General features: G+C 48.1%; 1 protein-coding gene and 1 non-coding gene across 6 annotated transcripts; one reads left to right on the forward strand and one right to left on the reverse strand.

The window, feature by feature from the left end:
• The first annotated feature begins 618 nt into the window (after positions 1-618).
• LOC123826449 (endothelial zinc finger protein induced by tumor necrosis factor alpha-like) lies at positions 619-15311 on the forward strand. 5 transcript variants are annotated; one of them, XM_045850477.1, is made up of 4 exons: positions 619-746; positions 3276-3344; positions 9446-9572; positions 11315-15311. In XM_045850477.1, exons 2-4 carry the CDS (start codon positions 3297-3299, stop codon positions 13267-13269), a joined length of 2130 nt encoding a protein of 709 aa, XP_045706433.1. In that variant the 5' UTR covers positions 619-746; positions 3276-3296; the 3' UTR covers positions 13270-15311. The 5 variants fall into 5 exon arrangements, with proteins under 5 accessions (XP_045706433.1, XP_045706427.1, XP_045706419.1 ...); XM_045850471.1 differs by lacking the exon at positions 619-746 and adding an exon at positions 961-1025; XM_045850463.1 differs by lacking the exon at positions 619-746 and adding an exon at positions 970-1119.
• Positions 15312-15908: 597 nt separating this feature from the next.
• Positions 15909-16037, reverse strand: LOC123826938. Its single transcript, XR_006787146.1, has one exon. It is a non-coding gene; the product is annotated as a small nucleolar RNA SNORA38 (small nucleolar RNA).
• Positions 16038-16683: the final 646 nt, after the last annotated feature.

Raw genomic sequence — 16683 nt, forward strand, 5'->3', positions numbered from 1 at the left:
AAATCCCTAGTTGGGGTCTCCTCTTGGCTGCACCCTGTTACACACCGGCTCCCTTTCCCCGCACACAGAATTTCAAGTACTCTCTCCTGTGCTATCTTCCCTTGTGATAACGTCTGGATCGGGGCTGTTGAATCAGCTGCTGGAAAGTGTCTCCTGCTCCCTGTCTTGGTTTATTATCTCTCCTAACACATGCACAATAGAGGTCAGAACGGCGGTAGAGGGGAGTTGCTGGACCCAAGACTAGCTTGTCAGTCTGGGGATAAAGAAGCAGTGGTCACAGGTGGACCTTCCAGGTGTACACCAAAGATTGGGAAGTTAATTGGGTCGTCCTACACCCGAAACCAATATAAACCCAGCAGAAGAAAGGGATGCGCCCTTGCAAACCTGGCCAACACCATGAGTGTTACCAGGCCGCGCGGCACTGGAGCGCCTCTGCCAACAGCATTTTATCGCACGTGGCGCCTGCCCAGCAGCGGATCCGAGAAGGGAGGCAGGATCCAGTTGAGCAGCCAGTGTGACCCTCCCCCGCCCTCTCCAGCTTGCTCTTCTCCCTGCCCCCCTCCCCGCTCCTCGCCCTCCCAGCCCTCCACACTCTCCGCCCACCGTGCTCCTGCCGCGTCCCAGTCCTCTCTCCGCTCCCACTTCAACTACCCACTCCCAACACTGTCTTCCAATCATCCGCGAACCCCGCCTTTTTTTAAAAATAGCATATCCTGAGGGGAAGGCAGGGAACAGAAGCATCCCAGGTATGTGCCCTGACTGGAAATTGAACGGGCAACCTTCGGTTCACAGGCCAGTACTCAATTCACGGAGCCACAACCCCGCCTTCTTGAACGCCTTGCCTCCAGGGCTCCTGGGAGAAGCTGTGGTCCGCGTTTCTCCCCTTCGTCCAATCTGACGCCCTAGCTCCGCTGCGAGGCCCAGCGTAAGGGTGCCTCGAGGGTTTCTGGGAAATGCAGTCCGCCGGTCAGCGCCCATGCGGGGCTCCTGGCTGATGCCGGTCCTTTATCTGAGGGAATTGCTCGGTGAGGGGGGGCGTAGGAGACTTGGTGCGTGTCCCGGGAAGGGGTATGAGCACTTGGGAGCCGGTGCGGATCCAGGAGGGTTGTGAAGGTGAAGGTGATGCCTGAGGTTCCGGGGGCGGGGGGGCGGGGGCGGTGAGCGTGTGCTGCGCTGAGACTCCCTGGAGGTCTCTGTGAGTGTGTCTCCGTATTTGTCACCGCGTGTGTCCCGGTGGCCTCCTGTGTCTCGCCTTTGCTCGTGTGTGTGTCGGCTGCCCGTCTTGATCTCTCCGGGTTTGTGTGCGTGTCTGCCTTTGTTTCCGTCCGCGGTGTCTCAGCCTGAGGGCGCCATCCAGGTGTCCACCTGTGTCTGGTCTCTTCCTCTGCACCTGTGTGTCTGGGTGTGAATGTGTCTGTGCGTGTGGAGTGATTCTTTTGTCCAAACTTTACCCTGTCTGTGTGCACCTGCACTTCTGTCTCTGGGTATGGCTGACGTGTGTGAGCGGGTGCGTTGAGGATGCCCTCCCGAGAGCGTGGGGAAGACGGCTTTCCTGGACGGGCGGGCCTAGCGGATCTGCCTGCCTGCGGGTTCCAGAACCCATCTTCTTCCTGGCCCCTGGCCCTGGAGGGCAGGACGTGTGTCGTAGCCAGGTGTGGGGCTAAGGAAGAGGGTCAGAGATCCTGCCCCATGCTGACCTGGGTTAGTTTGTTCACGGAGTGCATGTTGGGTGCTCAGGGTATGGTTCTGAGCATTTTATAGGCCTCCCAGTAACTCTGAGATAGGGACCCTCACCACCCTCATTTTGCAGATGGGGAAACAGAGGCTCAGAGACTTTAACTGAATCACCCAACACAACACTCAGGCATCCAGAGCCCCACACTAACCACCCCACAGATGGCAAATCACAAATCCTTTTTCCCCTTAGAAACAGCTGACAGAAGGAAATGCCAGAAAGCTTGGACAGAGGAGGAAGAGAAGCCTCCATCCCTGGCTCTACAGCCTCAAATCTGAAGCCACACTGGGTTCAGAGGTCACCAACCTTGTGCACATGCCACTTCTAGGGCGACTGCCTTCATAGCCTCTTTTTAAATAAAGTAAGAATTAAAGTTCTGGTTACATTGCTATATGGACAAATATAGCCCAGACCGGATTATACTCACTTTTTCTTAGGATTTTGAAAGAAATGATATTTTTTAGGGCCCCTACAGGTGTCAGAAACCTTGGGCCCACTGTGCCTCCTGGGTAAGTTGGCTCTGGTGGCTTTTTTTCTGGCAAAAGGAATCCTTGTTTTTGACCTGGTGGTTCAGGGATAGGAGTCAGATGCTGCAGGTCTAGAAAGAATACATTTGTAAAAATTAAATTCTGTTTAAAAATTCATGAAGTCACTGCCTGGAGGAGACCTGGAATTTCAGACTGGACACTCAGCCTTCTGTCCTCTGCAGTGTTGTTTGTTGGTCAGTTGGTATTTTGTTTCTAGGAACAAGTGCTACAATAAACATTGTTTATATTTATTGATTTTAGAGAAAGGAGTAGAGAGAAACACTGATCATTTGCCTCCCACACACACCCCAACCAGGTATCCAGGGATCAGACCCACCACCTATGTACCACACCCCGACTGGGGATCAAACCCGCAACGTTTTGGTGTATGTGTTAACACTTCAAATGACTGAGCTATGCAGCCAGGGTGGGACTAAGTTTACTGTGTGCCACACAGCCCCAGGCTCTCTACCTGTATCTCTTCATTGAACCTCACAGTAATCCCACACTTTTGGGGGAGCCCTGGAAAGTGGAGGTGGTTTGAAGTGTCATCTAGGGGCTGGGTCCAGGACTCAGAGCCAGGGCAAAAGCAGAGGGTCCTGTTCCTCCCTTTAGGCCATGAAACAGGCAGTGTGCACATGTATGTTTGTTGAGGGAGTGTCAGTATGTCAGTGTGAAGTGCACCAAGCACATGAATCAGACATACAGAGCCCAGCCCCAATCCTACCTCTGTCATTTTGGGCACGTGGCTTATCTCTCTGGGCCTTAGTTTCCTCATCTGTAAGATAGGATAAGAGAAAATAGCTCCCACACTCAGTGTCAGGAGGATTAAATCAGAGATTTTTGTCAAGTGCCTTGGATGCCATACCCCCTTATGCATTTACTGTTAACATATGTTCATGTCCCTGTCTGCCTATCTTCTAATGGGTGAATCTGTCTCTCCTGTCTGCATTGTGCATCAGGCCTCAACCTGGTTTCTCACTGTGCCTTTCTCTTTCTCTCCCTGCATACAGCCTGCCCATCCCCTGGTCACCATGGGCACTGGAAGAATGGCCACCCAGCCTCTGACCAAGAAGGCCCTGGTAAGTAATGTCACCCTCTTATACTTCCTTCATAAGGGTCAGGCTTCCAAGCAGGGATGACCCTCTGCACCCCGACCCCCCATCAGGACCCTGTCTCCACTCTGAGGAGGGAGAGCACTGGCCTGACACTGGTTTATCAATTGCAGGGGACAGGATATCTCAGGAGTGCCCTGAGGCCTCTCAGGAGATACTGTTGGGCACCTGGGAAATGGAAGCTTAAACATGTTCCATCAAGTGTGACAAAGGCCCCTGCAGAGGCCCTGGGCAGTACGTGCTAGACAATGGACCTTCAGAATTGGGCAGATGTCATACATATCCAGGGGTTGGGAGGAGGATGCCTGTGGGAGGGACCTATGTATATCCCTATCTCTTGCCATGGTATTTTAGTGAGTGAGTATTTGTGGTGGTTTACTCTAAATTTCCTTTTATGCAAGAAATACTTTGCAAGAAAAAATATATACATGGCCCTGGACAGGTAGCTCAGTTGGTTAGAGGATCTCCTTGATATGCCAAGGTTGTGAGTTCAACCAATGAATACATCAATAAGTAGAACAACAAGCTGATCTCTCTCTCTCTCTCTAAAATCAATAAATTTTACACACACACACACACATATATATATGTGGCTGGGCATAAACCTTTTTTTTAACCTACCAGAGGATATGTTATTGATTTTTAATTTTTTTTAACATTTAAAAAAAATTTTTATTTATTTGTTTTTAGATAGAGGGGAAGGGAGGGTAAAAGAGAGGGAGAGAAACATCAGTGTGTGGTTGCCCCTCACACACCCCCTACTAGGGACTTGGCCCACAACCTAGGCATGTGCCTTGACTGGGAATCGAACCGGTGACCCTTTGGTTTGGAGGCTGGTGCTCAATCCATTGAGCCACACCAGCCAGGGCTGTTAATTGACTTTTAGATACAGAGAGGGGGAGGGGGAGGGAGAGGGAGAAACATAAATGTGAGAGGGAAACATTGATCGGTTGCCTCCTGTACACGCACCTATAATCAAACCAACAACCTTTTGGAGTATGGGACAATGCTCTAACCAACTGACCCACTTGGCTAGGGCTGGGCATAAATATTTTCCCTGCACTTTTTATCATTTCTTTAGGGGTGATTCCTTGCAGAGGAAGATTCGAGTAGGTATTCTTAAGGCCTTTCTGAAGTGTTTATAGTTCTGGATTGGGACAGTTTATACTCCCACCATTGTGGAGGAGGGGCTGTGACTTTTTCATGTTGGCCATTGTTCAGTGCTTATTCCACTCATTGGATAAAATGACACCTGGTATAAACTTTCCAAATGATAAGTGACACGTGATTTCATGTGATGTTTTACTGAGTAGCGTCATTTGTGGTATTAGTGAGGTTTGAATTTTAGAAAATATTTATTGGCCATTTCTGTGGGCAGGCAAATTACTTATCCTGTGCTTTACCAGTTGAAAGGAATCTTAGCATTCTTGTCATTTTTAAAAAAGATTTAATTAATTTATTATTAGAGAGATGGGAAGGGAGGAAGAAAGGAAGGGAGAGAAACAACAATGTGAGAGACAAACACCAATCAGTTGGCTGTCATATGTATGCCATCTGGGGACCAAACCCACAACCTAAGCATGTGCCCCGATTAGGAATGGGCTGGCGATCTTCCTGTCTGCAAAGTGATACCCAACTAACTGAACCACACTGGTCAGGGTATCAGCTTACTGTATATTTTTTTAAGTCTAAAAGCATTGCATATTTTTAAAGTCCAATCTGTTGGTCTCCCCCCCATTATTTTTAAGTGGAGAAAGCATTTCTTGATCCGCAATCTGCCCACCACCTACACATCTTCCTGCTTTCCGTTTATCATTTGGGTGTTAACAGTGAACTTTTGAACATTTGCTATCCACCTGGAATTTGTTTTGCTGTATAAACATGTTAGTTCTCATACCTGAGAAATTTGGTGTCATGTCCTCTAACACCTTTATTGAGAAACACTCCACATACCACAATGTGTACAATTCATTGGTTTTTGGTTGTGCAACCATTGCCACATTCAATTGCAGAATACAAGCTAGAGCCAAAGTAGGTGTACAGTTCTGAGTACGCAAAACACAGTTTATTCTTGTATTATTATTTATTCAATATTGTGGTTTTTCCATATGAATAACTGTAGACCTACTATCACCTCACCTTGTATTTCCATCACCCCGAAAGGAACCATCACTCTAGTTTTTTCCATCAACACCCAGCCCTTGTCAACTAGTCATTTACTTTTTGCCTCTGGATTCGACTATTCTGCTCTCTTTTTTTTTTTTTTAAGTTCTCACCCTAGCATATACTTATGATTTTAGAGAGAGTGGAAAGTTAGAGAGAGAAACATTGATGTAAGAGAGAAACATCATTAAGATGCCTCCCACATGCACTGCAACCAGGGACTGCTCTCATAATCTTTGGTTATACAGATGATGCTCCATTTAACTGAGCCACCTGTCAGGGATGGACATTTATTATAAATGGAATCACACAACATTTGTTTGTTGTGTGTCTGGCTGCTTTCACCGAGCATATGTTTTCGGTGTTCGTCTATGTCATAGTAATGTAACCAGGCAGTGTGAGGTCCAGTCCATTGTTGCCATGTATATACATAACACAAAGATTTTATGGAAGAAAATAGGTTTTATTAATAGGGTTCCCAATTTGGGTGGGCTGAAGCATTCCTGCTCTGATCCCTTCTTTTCCACAAGACACAGAAACCCCTTTGCTCCCAAAAAGATTACAAACCAAAGCTGTGCCCAGAAGTTCCCCATTATTGCTTATGTGTTTTTGGGAGCTTAAGCTGGCCATGCAAACGGGTCTCCATCCTTTCCAGGGTATGCACTAGTGGGTTTAAGAGTTGCCATCATCTTGCATCAGCTCTGCCTCTCAGGGTCTGGGGTGCACTGCCAGATCAGTCCATAGAGTCATGCGGGGGAAGCTCCATTTGTGAGGGACCTCCCAGCTCAGGCCTTCATGTGCTGCTCTTAGTCTGTGCACTGCCCTTAAGGCAAGAGAGAGGAGGCCATTCAGGACCTGTGTGCCGTACTGCACTGGACTGTACTGTGTTGTAACATTTCAAGGGCTGGAGCCTGGTGAAGCATGCATACCGGTGTGGGAGCCTGCTTAGGGGCAGCTGGCTTCCAGCCATGTGGAGTCTAAGCCCACTGTGAGCTAAGCCCACTGTGAGCGAGACCAGCATCTGCTGGTCTCGCCAGTGCTCTTATCCCTGCTGGGCCAAGCAAGAGCCCAAGAAGTGATAGAGCAACAGACTCCAAGCCCAAGAGAGTGAGCATCTGACCTCCTTCTTTTTCTTTAAACGGAATCCTGCTGCTTTGAATCTGTCCCAGAATCCCACATGCTCTGGAAGCCAGTGGGCGTGTCCACCTTTCCAACCAATGAGGACTGCTGTCAGACATACTTGCCTTTTCCCCTCTTCCAGCCGCCATGTTTAGCAAAGGGGCAAATCCTCCAGTCTTTTCCTCTCTTCCTGTTTCTCTCAAATCAATGAAAATATCCTTGGGTCAGAATTTTTAAAAAATACAGCCTGATTTCAGCGCTTTGGAATGGAGGTGAGTTTCTTCTTGTGGAGAAGAGATTTATGCCTGAAAGGTTTTCTTAGGCTCCACTGAGGAATAAATGCCAATCAGCCACAAAGTTAGGCAGTATAGAGCTTTATTGGGGTTTGCGCACCTGGGCGAGGTTCCCCGGTCCGCAGGGTGGGGCCGAGGAAGTTGCCCCCAAGTAGAAAATATGGCGGGGTTTTATTTTGGTTGGCTCTCTTTGTGGGAGCTGGGGATTGGTCCCCTTTGAACAAAGCTGCAATATATCATTCGTGGTTCTCCTCACGCCCTGGTTTGACATCAGCCGTTTTTTCTGGGTTGTAGTTCAGCTGCTATTTCGCCCTACCCCGCCCATCCTCACAGTGCCATTAAACAAGAATCCAAAACAGATGGAACCCTGGAGTGAGTGGCCTCAGACCTGCTCACAGAGCACTCAGAGGGGTTGGAAGCTCTTGGAGGGAAGCCCCATTTCCAAGGGAATCGCCTGACCCTTCGGTGGGGTACTCGTATCTCCCCTACAATAAACTAGTTGTTCAGTGTGGGCTCCCAGACGCCCAGGACCGTCTCTGGTGTTCAGCGTGTCCCGGCTCAGGCTTGGTGCATGGAGCCTGCGCAGTAAAAATTTCATTGAGTGAGTTCATTCAGGCAGAAAGACTTACGTAATACTTTCAGCAGGAGTTATATTTAAGAAATTAAAAAGAAATAAATACAAACATAAAGGGGGGCAGGAGGAAAATTTGGGAGGTGGTGGATGAGTTTGTGGCCTCGTTGGTGTTGATGATTTGAAAGATGTGTACGTACTTCAACCTTATCACACCTTGTTTTTTAATTACGTGCAGCTTTCTGTATGCCAATCATACCTCAATAACATAGTTTAAGAAAAATAAATTATTTTTTTACCGAAGGATGAATGGGGCAAAGAATCGTAAAATAATAATATAAATATTAATGATAAAAGAGATATATAACATGTCCAATTAATCAAATGATAAACAGCACCAGTTGACATTACTAAGAGCTTCCTTCAGCCATGCCACACTGTGGAGTCACACATATGTGACCTTATTTAACCTCATGATAGCTACAGAGGCAGGTGTTATTACTAGGAGGTCCATTGATCTAACGGGCTTAGAAAAGTTAAGACAGTTGTTCAAGGAAACACAGATGGGGAGAAAGAGCCAGAATTGTGTTGTACTCTCCCAAGCCCAGACTCAGCCACTGCCCAGTACTGCTTCCTGGTCACATGCTGGTTGTCCCAAAAGGAAGAGGCCAGCATGAGTCCCTGTCAGGCACTCAGACCACAGAGGGATAGGCTAGCACTTGCATCCTCCTCTCAGGAAGAATGAGCCATGGTTCATGTTCCACAACAGATATGCTACTCTGCGGGTCGCGGGGCTGCTGTCACAAAGCACCACTGACGGTGGGGCTTGGACAACAGAAATCTATCTTCCCACAGGTCTGAGGCCCAGAAGTCTGAGGCCAAATCATCTGTAGGGCACTGTTCCCTCTGAGGGTGCCCAGGAAGGGGCTGTTCCCTGCGTCTCTCACAGCTTCTGCTGGACCTGTGGCTCGTGGCACTGTAACTCCCATCCTTATGTGGCATGTCCCTATCTGCATGTCTCTGTGTCCAAATTTCTCCTTTTTATAAGGACATCAGTTCTGTCACCTTAGGGACCACCTTCTTCAGTATGACCTCATCTTAACTCTACACCTGCAATGACGCTGTTTCCAAATGAGGTCCCATCCTGAGAAGCTGGGGTTAGCACTTCAACACAGGAACTCAGCATGAAACTCAACCAGTAATATGGCTTAGACTAAAACCTGACACAGAAGAACCACTTAGTGAGTGACAGGCATCATTAATGCTGTGGTGACGACACTGTAATCATCATGTCATCTTGTCATCCACCACACTATAGAGCTATGTTTATTTCAGCAAGAGTTCATGGTGTTGCATCCTTGGTACCCCATCTGCCATTTAAGCCTCAGGTCTAGATTTACCTCCCACCACCAGGAATCTCCCCACAGGGACCCTACCACCAACTACACCTTCCAGCTTCCCAGATGCCCCCTAGAGATGCCACTGCTTGGGCACTTGTCATGATGGTATTGACCAGATTGTAGGTTATGGGTGTTTCCATTTTATAGGTTTGAGGTAATATCTCATTGTGGTTTTAAATTGCAGCTCTCTGATGATGAATGATGTTGAGCATTTTCTCATATGTTTATGGGCCATGTGGATGTCCTCTTTAGAGAAGTGTCTATTCAGGACCTTTGCCCCTTGTTTAAATGGGTTGTTTGTCTTCCTGGTGAATAGCCCCATAGTTTATTTGACCCTCTCAGGACCACCCAGTGTACTTAGGCACCAAGGACACTGAGTAGACAGACCCTTCAGAGCTCCGCAGCCTATCAACACAATGTCAGGTGCATCCTGTGTGCCTTCCTGATCCATTCAACCCTTCTGGGAGCATCTCCCAAACTGAGGAGGGCCCTGAAGTGAGTGGTGTGTGCTTACTCTTACAGGGGTCAGTGGCGTTCAGGGATGTGATTGTGGACTTCACCCAGGAGGAGTGGCAGCAGCTGAAGCCTGCACAGAAGGACCTGTACAGGGACGTGATGATGGAGAACTACTGGAACCTGGTCTCACTGGGTAAGAGGGCAGCTTCACTGCATTACTCACCCTCTGCTTGTCCCCTCATGGTGACACAGAAAATAAAAAAGATGGACAGATCTGACATGCAGGATATTCAAATTACTTGAAGCTAAAAATAAAGTTGATAGGTGATGAAATGGAGTCAAGTATTTACCTCATGTATAACAAGATTCTAAATATATAAAGAACTCCTAGAAAAAAAGAAAAAGAAAAAGAATGAATGATAGAAACATGGACAAAGCTTATGAGCATGCAATTCCCAGATGTAGAAATGCATGGAGTTAAACTGAACAAAAGATTTGTAAACCTTACTAATAGTCAAAGAAGTACCAATTGGGGCACAGAAATACAACTGTTGCCCATGAGGTACACAAAGGTGAAAAAGAATAACAGCCCTGGTCAGGTGTGGCTCAGTTGGTTGGAGTGTTGTGCTGTACATGAATAGGTTGTAGGTTTGATCCCCAGTTAGGGCACATACCTAGGTTGCCAGTTTGATTTTTGGTTAGGGAGCATGCAGGAGGCAACCAATGGATGTTTTTCTCTCACATCAATGTTTCTCTCTCTCTCTCTCTCTCTACCGCCCTTCCCTCATTCTCCACTTCCTTCCTCCCCCTCTAAGGATGTCCTTGGGTGATGCTTAAAAAATATTAACAGCCCCATGTAGTATGAGTGCATAGAGAAAGGGACTATATTTTTGTAGCCTCATGTTCAGTCAGCTATTTTGGAAGACACTTTGGCATCATCAACCAAATTGTACATGAATTCATTGCTGTAATCTATCCTTAAAAGTGTTCCTGTAAGTGTGCAGAGCTTTCAAAAGAAGAAAAATCAAGAGAAATGCCTGGATGCCCACCTACAAGACTGTTCAACCATATCAGGGTGTAGCAATATGATGGAAATCACGAGATTCTCAAAGATGAGCACCCTTTGTAGTCTCTGACACAGATGTCTCTTGTCAGCTGTGTACCACTCCCACTTCTTTGGTTGCCTCCTAGGAAGCAGGGTTCCAGGTAGCCAGATGTTCAATTTTTTAATGAGATTTTTGTGTAAGATCTCACAGTTTTCAAATGCTGGAATGAACTGTGAGATACATATGCAGAATGTGGAACTCAGGACAGCCTCCTAGGCTGGAAACAGCAATTGAGGAACACACAGGACACACCCAGGAGAGGACTGGAGTGTCTGGGGTCAGCAGGGCAGGATGAATGTGTAAAGAGGAGGGGTATGGGCCAGCCACCATGGCCAGGCCGCTCCTGGGCAGGGTAGGAAGGCAGGAGCTTTGCTAGCTGATAGGGCAGCAGAGGACAACCAATATAGCCACACAAGAGTCAGCTCTTACTTTATCATTTCTAATTACAGTCCATGCTATGAAAGCACAGCTGGCTGAAGGCATACAAGACGAGGCCTAGAAGCCAGGATCTGGGTGCAGTGAACCCTCAGTGAGTTTGCAGGAGCCTTTGATCTGCTTTTCCAAGCTCGCCTTCCTCTTCTTTCTCTCCAGGGGTCTGTCTGCCGAGCTCTGAGCTCTGCTGGCCACTTTTGTGCCCACTCTGAAGGGGACTTTTCTCGCTCTCTGCTCACCTCCCTACACCTCACTGTCTCAGCTCACATCTTTCCTCTGTCCCTTCGACAGGGTGTCCCCCTACTCCCAGGTTGTGCCTTGTCATGCCTTGGGAAGGTCCTCCCTCCCAGCTTTGTTAACTACATGTGTGTCCTCATCTCTTTCCCCCTCCCCTCAGATTTGGAGGCAAGACCTGACATGAAAGAATTGGACCCACAGGAAGACAAGTGGGAAGACAGACCATCTGTTGTGGTGGTGGTGGAAGGACCCAAGAGGAACGGTGCTCAGGGTTACAATTGTGAAGGAGTGAGGACACAGGGTGACTGGGTGGGGCAGCGACAAGGTAGCCCAGGGACATGTCTGAAGTGGTTGGACATGTCCCAAGCTTTATCTCCTCAATGTTGTGAACTTACAGCATACATGCACCAAAGCCCCATGCCAGTCCCACCAGGATTGGAAGGACCGAGAGAAGCGGGAACGCACTCCTTTGCCATGTGTGGGAAGGACTCGGGTACTTCAAGCCTAGATCCTCCCTCCAAACACTGTGCAGAGAAGAAGCCCTATGAGTGTGGGGACTGTGGCAAGGCATTTAGCTATAACTCGTGCCTGAAGAAGCACCAACGAATCCATACCAGGGAGAAGCCATACCATTGCGGGGAGTGCGGCAAAGCTTTCGGTTATAACTCATCCTTGAAGATGCACCAACAAATACACACCAGGGAGAAGCCCTTCTCCTGTGCCATGTGTGGAAAACAGTTCCTCTGGAAATCTTACCTCACTGTCCACCAGCGCATGCACACGGGGGAGAAGCCCTTCTCCTGTGCCACATGTGGGAAGCAGTTCCTCCGTAAGTCATGCCTAACCATCCACCAGCGTGTGCATACTGGGGAGAAGCCATACGAGTGCACTGTGTGCAGGCGCACCTTCAGTCAGAGCGTGCACCTAACAGAGCACCAGCGGACACACACGGGTGAGAAGCCATTCACATGTCCTGAGTGTGGCAAGGCCTTTAAAAGGAACTCATCACTCACTCTGCACCGCGGGATCCACATGGGCAAGCGGCCCTACACATGTGGCCAGTGTGGCAAAGCCTTCACCAACAATTCCTTGCTCAGGGAGCATAGGTGTGTGCACACCGGGGAGAAGCCTTACAAGTGCAGCCAGTGCAGCAAGGCCTTTAGCCAAAGCTCCTCACTCAGAGTGCACCAGCACATGCACACCGGGGAGAAGCTCTACAGGTGCGGCCAATGTGGCAAGGCCTTTAGCCACAGCTCCTCGCTCAGGGTGCACCAGCGCGTCCACACTGGGGAGAAGCCCTGCAAGTACTGTGTCTGCCAGATGCACTTTGCCACACGCAGGTCCCTTGTGGTGCACCAGACTGGCCACAGTGGCAAGAAGCCCTATAAGTGCAGCCAGTGTGGCAAGGCCTTTAGCTACAACTTTTCCCTCAGTGAACACCGGCGCATGCACACTGGGGAGAGGCCCTACAAGTGCTCCATTTGCCTGATGCACTTTGCAGTACGCGCATCACTGGTGGCACACCAGGCCAGCCACACCAGCAAGAAGCCCTACAACTGTGACCACTGCAGCAAGGCCTTCAACCTCAACTACTCACTCAGGGAACATCAGCGCGTGCACACTGGGGAGAAACCCTACAAGTGCAGCCAGTGTGGCAAGGTCTTTAGTTACAGCTCCTCGCTCAAGGAGCACCAGCATGTGCACACTGGGGAGAGGCCCTACAGGTGCTCCATCTGCCAGATGCACTTTGCGGTGCATGCATCCCTAGTGGCACACCAGGCCAGCCACACCAGTGAGAAACACTACAAGTGCAGCCAGTGCAGCAAGGCCTTCAGGCAAAATTCCTCACTCAGGGAGCACCGGCGTGTGCACACTGGAGAAAAGCCCTACAAGTGCAGGCAGTGCAGCAAGGCCTTTAGCTTCAAATCCTCTCTCAGTAAGCACAGGCTCATGCATACTGGGGAAAAGCCCTATAAGTGCAGCCAGTGCAGCAAGACCTTCAGCAAGAACTGCTTGCTCAGGAAGCACAGGCATGTGCACACCGGGAGTAGCCCTGCCAGTGCTCCGTCTGCCAGAAGTGATTCGTGGCACTCTTGTCCCTGCAGGAGCACCTGACCAAGCATGCAATGGAAAAGCCCTATACGTGCAGCTGGCGTGGCAAAGCCTTCGTCAGAGACTTCTTGATTCCCATCTACCATGGGATCTACCTGGGAGACAAGCCCTGTAAGTGTGACAAGTGCAGGAAAACCTTCAGCAAGAACTTCAACCTCACACGACACCAGAGGATTCACACATAGCAGATGTGCGTGGGATCTTAGAATCTACACCCAACAGGCAGATCCTGAGTCCATGGGCCAGTGCTAGACTTGACAGTGCAGGCCACAAGTAGACACAAGAGAAATCCTGCCCAGACGGGTCATAGGAATGTAGGCACTGGGGACAGGCCACACCATGCTCACCATTTGATTCCCCAGCATGCCCAGGGCCATGTGGAAAGCAAGCTCCCCTACAGGTCCAGTATCTGGTCCAGTGGCCAGGGGCACTGTGGCTCCAGACCAAGCTGGAGTAAACTGTCCTATGAACTTGGACAATGCATTTAGTGTCTCTGGGACTCCATCTTCTCAACACTAAAGTAGAGGAGTGGGAGGAGGAAAGAAGAGGGGGAGGTGGGCTCCATGGGGACATTGTCACTTTGTCACACATGCCTAGAGGTAGTCCAGAGAACAGGATGTCACCATCTATGTGTTTCCTTGTTTTCCCCACACACAGCCCCTAGTTCCCTGCAACACCAGCTGGGAGGCCCCAAGCTCATAAGCTGTAGAAGTTACCAGGTTGTTCATGAGGAGAAAAAATATTTTTTTCAGGATTAGGAACTAACAGTAGTACTTTAGATACCAAAGTTTCTCATAGTGGGCTGTTAAAAATATTTTTTAAATAAAACTTTGAATTAAATGACATCAACATTGTTTTAAACAGTGATCAGGTACAAAAGATTCAGGGACTGGTAGTCCTGTCCAAATGAGTGCTAACAGTTGGGGGGGGGGGCAGGATCACAAATACCTCACAGGAACCCCAGGAACTGAGCAAGCCTGTCCCAGGCCATGTGTCTGCTGCAACCCCGATTCCTGGCTTGGGAATGGTCACACCATGTCTCATGCCTGTTATCAGAACAGGTTTCTCTGAGGTTTGCTGGTCTCCTATGGTGATGAAGAAATACTATCAGAATATTTCTGTGTTGGACAGAAATTATATCTGTCCATCTGCCCACCACACACACACACACACACACATACCAGCAGCATCAGGAGGTTCAGTGAATTCTCATCTGTTATCCTGAATGCTCATTTCCCCAGTAAACATCTCCCATGGCATGAAATTTCATCAGGGGAATTTCCCTTTGGCCCAAGTTTCTTTAAAGAGCTGCCTAGCAGGGAATGTGACCTTACAGATGATCACCTGCTTTCTATAGGGGTTGAGAGGTGGTGAGAAGAGAGGCATTTTTTCACTGCTGAATTCCATGTGGTGCAGGGAGGTTCATGTGACTGTGACAGGTATGTGTGTCAGGGGGTTGTGAGTTGGGTCAAGAAGGATGTAAGTTGTTTTCTTTCCTGCTTAGTGTTGGGGAGAGGCTGTTTGAAGACATAAGAAAGTAGATATATAATACATAAAGACCTAGAAACTGCATCCTCTGGTAAGCAGGAATCTCTAGAGACAAGGGTTTAGGTGAACAGCAAGTCAGTCAACAAGTGTGTGTCTCCTCTGGGCCAGGCAGTGTTCCAGGTGCTGGGAGTCCAGCAGTGAGTGAACCAGAGACCCTCATCTCATGGAGCCCATACCACTCTTTTCTGAGCGAGATCGGAGGTAATGAGGTAGAAAGTGAATGGCGGGGCTGTTTCAGTTTTGGCAGTTAAGGAGGGTCTCTCTCAGAAGGTGGTATTGGAGCACAGCCCCAGTAAGCAAAGAGAAGACAGCTGTGTAGATACTGGGGGCAGGGCAGTGTCCTCTCAATCCAGGCTCAGTAGAGCCATGCTTGAAAGAGAAAACATTGGTAACCCCCCAAGGATCTGTCCTTAGGAAGTTTGTTAAATATATTCAGTCCATCTGGATAAGACATGGTGAGGAATTGCGGAAGATGCTCTGACATACAGCATTAAATAAAAAAGCAATTGACAATAGTATCTACTATGCATTCTTTGTGTGTGTGTTTGTGTTTTTAAATACAATTTCAGTGAAATTTATTACATGGTATACAAAAGCTGAAGACATGCAGGACAGTAAAAAAGTAGAAGTCTTACATTTTTAATTTTGCCTTTAAAATGGCATTTTATTTTCATGTGGGCAAAAACTGGTGAATGAGATATCTACTTTCTTTTTTTAATCCTTACCTGAGGATATGTTTATTAATTTTGGAGGAAGGGAGAAAGAGAGAAATCAGTGTGAGAAACATCGATTGCTTGCCCTCCATATGCTTCTCAACCGGGAATTGAACCCACTTACCTGGGTATATACCCCGACCAGGAATCAAACCTGAAACTTTCTGGCGTATGCCATGACATTCCCACCAACTGAGCCACCTTGATGGGCCATGAGATCTACCCTCTTAACATAATTTTAAGTGTGTAAGATGGTACCATTAATTAGAGGACAATGTACAGTAGCAAATCTCTTAAGACTCTTCACCTGCATAATTGAGACTTTATGTTCATTGTCAAGTTAAGTTAAATCTTTTCAGGTTCATACTGCTTTTTTTTTTCCTGTGTGCTATATTTGTTCTTCAGCTTACAGGGAGCAAGCTGCCCATAGTTTTCTCCAAGTCCATGTTTCTTGGCCTCCAGTTCTTAGGTGTCCAAAGAGGGAACCACCAACCTATCTGTGTTGGAGGGTGTCATTTGTTTTTAAAAGGTATATCTATATACGTTTACATGTAACTCTAAAAATACATATACATAGTAGTAGAATAAATACTTGTACTTTTGTACAAGATGTTACTCTGTTGAGATGCTTCTGTGAAGGTCGATAAATGGCTGCTGACTAAGGGCTCTGAAGGCCCTGCCTGGGGCCTTTCCCCCTCCTGCGCATCACAAAAGGGTGGGATCAATACTTAGACTGCCTGCTGCTTCTGTGCATTTGCTAATTTACTGACATGGTCCAGTGGGCAGACAGAACACAGTGTACTTACCCACCTGACCCGACACTGGGACCCTCCTGGTGGCTTGGTGGGTGGCAGCATCATCCCCATATGCTAAGTTTGGGGCTTGGATCCCCAGTCAGGGCACTGATAAGAATCAAGCAATGCATGCATAAATGAGTGGAGAAACAAGTCCACCCCTCAGCTGTTTCTCTAAAATCAACTAATAAAAATAAATACATGTCACTTGATTTATAAAGAATCTGTGTTTAGAAAGTTAACCCCATGAGTCAGATGACAGAAGCCCTGTGGGAGGCGGTGGGGAGAAGGCAGGTATTTCTTTGACTGGACTTGGCAACCCTGCTCTTCTGGATTGCACCCCAAACAGCCCAAGTGCCTGG

Source organism: Phyllostomus hastatus, unplaced genomic scaffold (assembly GCF_019186645.2).
Source record: "Phyllostomus hastatus isolate PE091 unplaced genomic scaffold, TTU_PhHast_1.1 phas_contig_133, whole genome shotgun sequence".
NCBI lineage: Eukaryota > Metazoa > Chordata > Mammalia > Chiroptera > Phyllostomidae > Phyllostomus > Phyllostomus hastatus.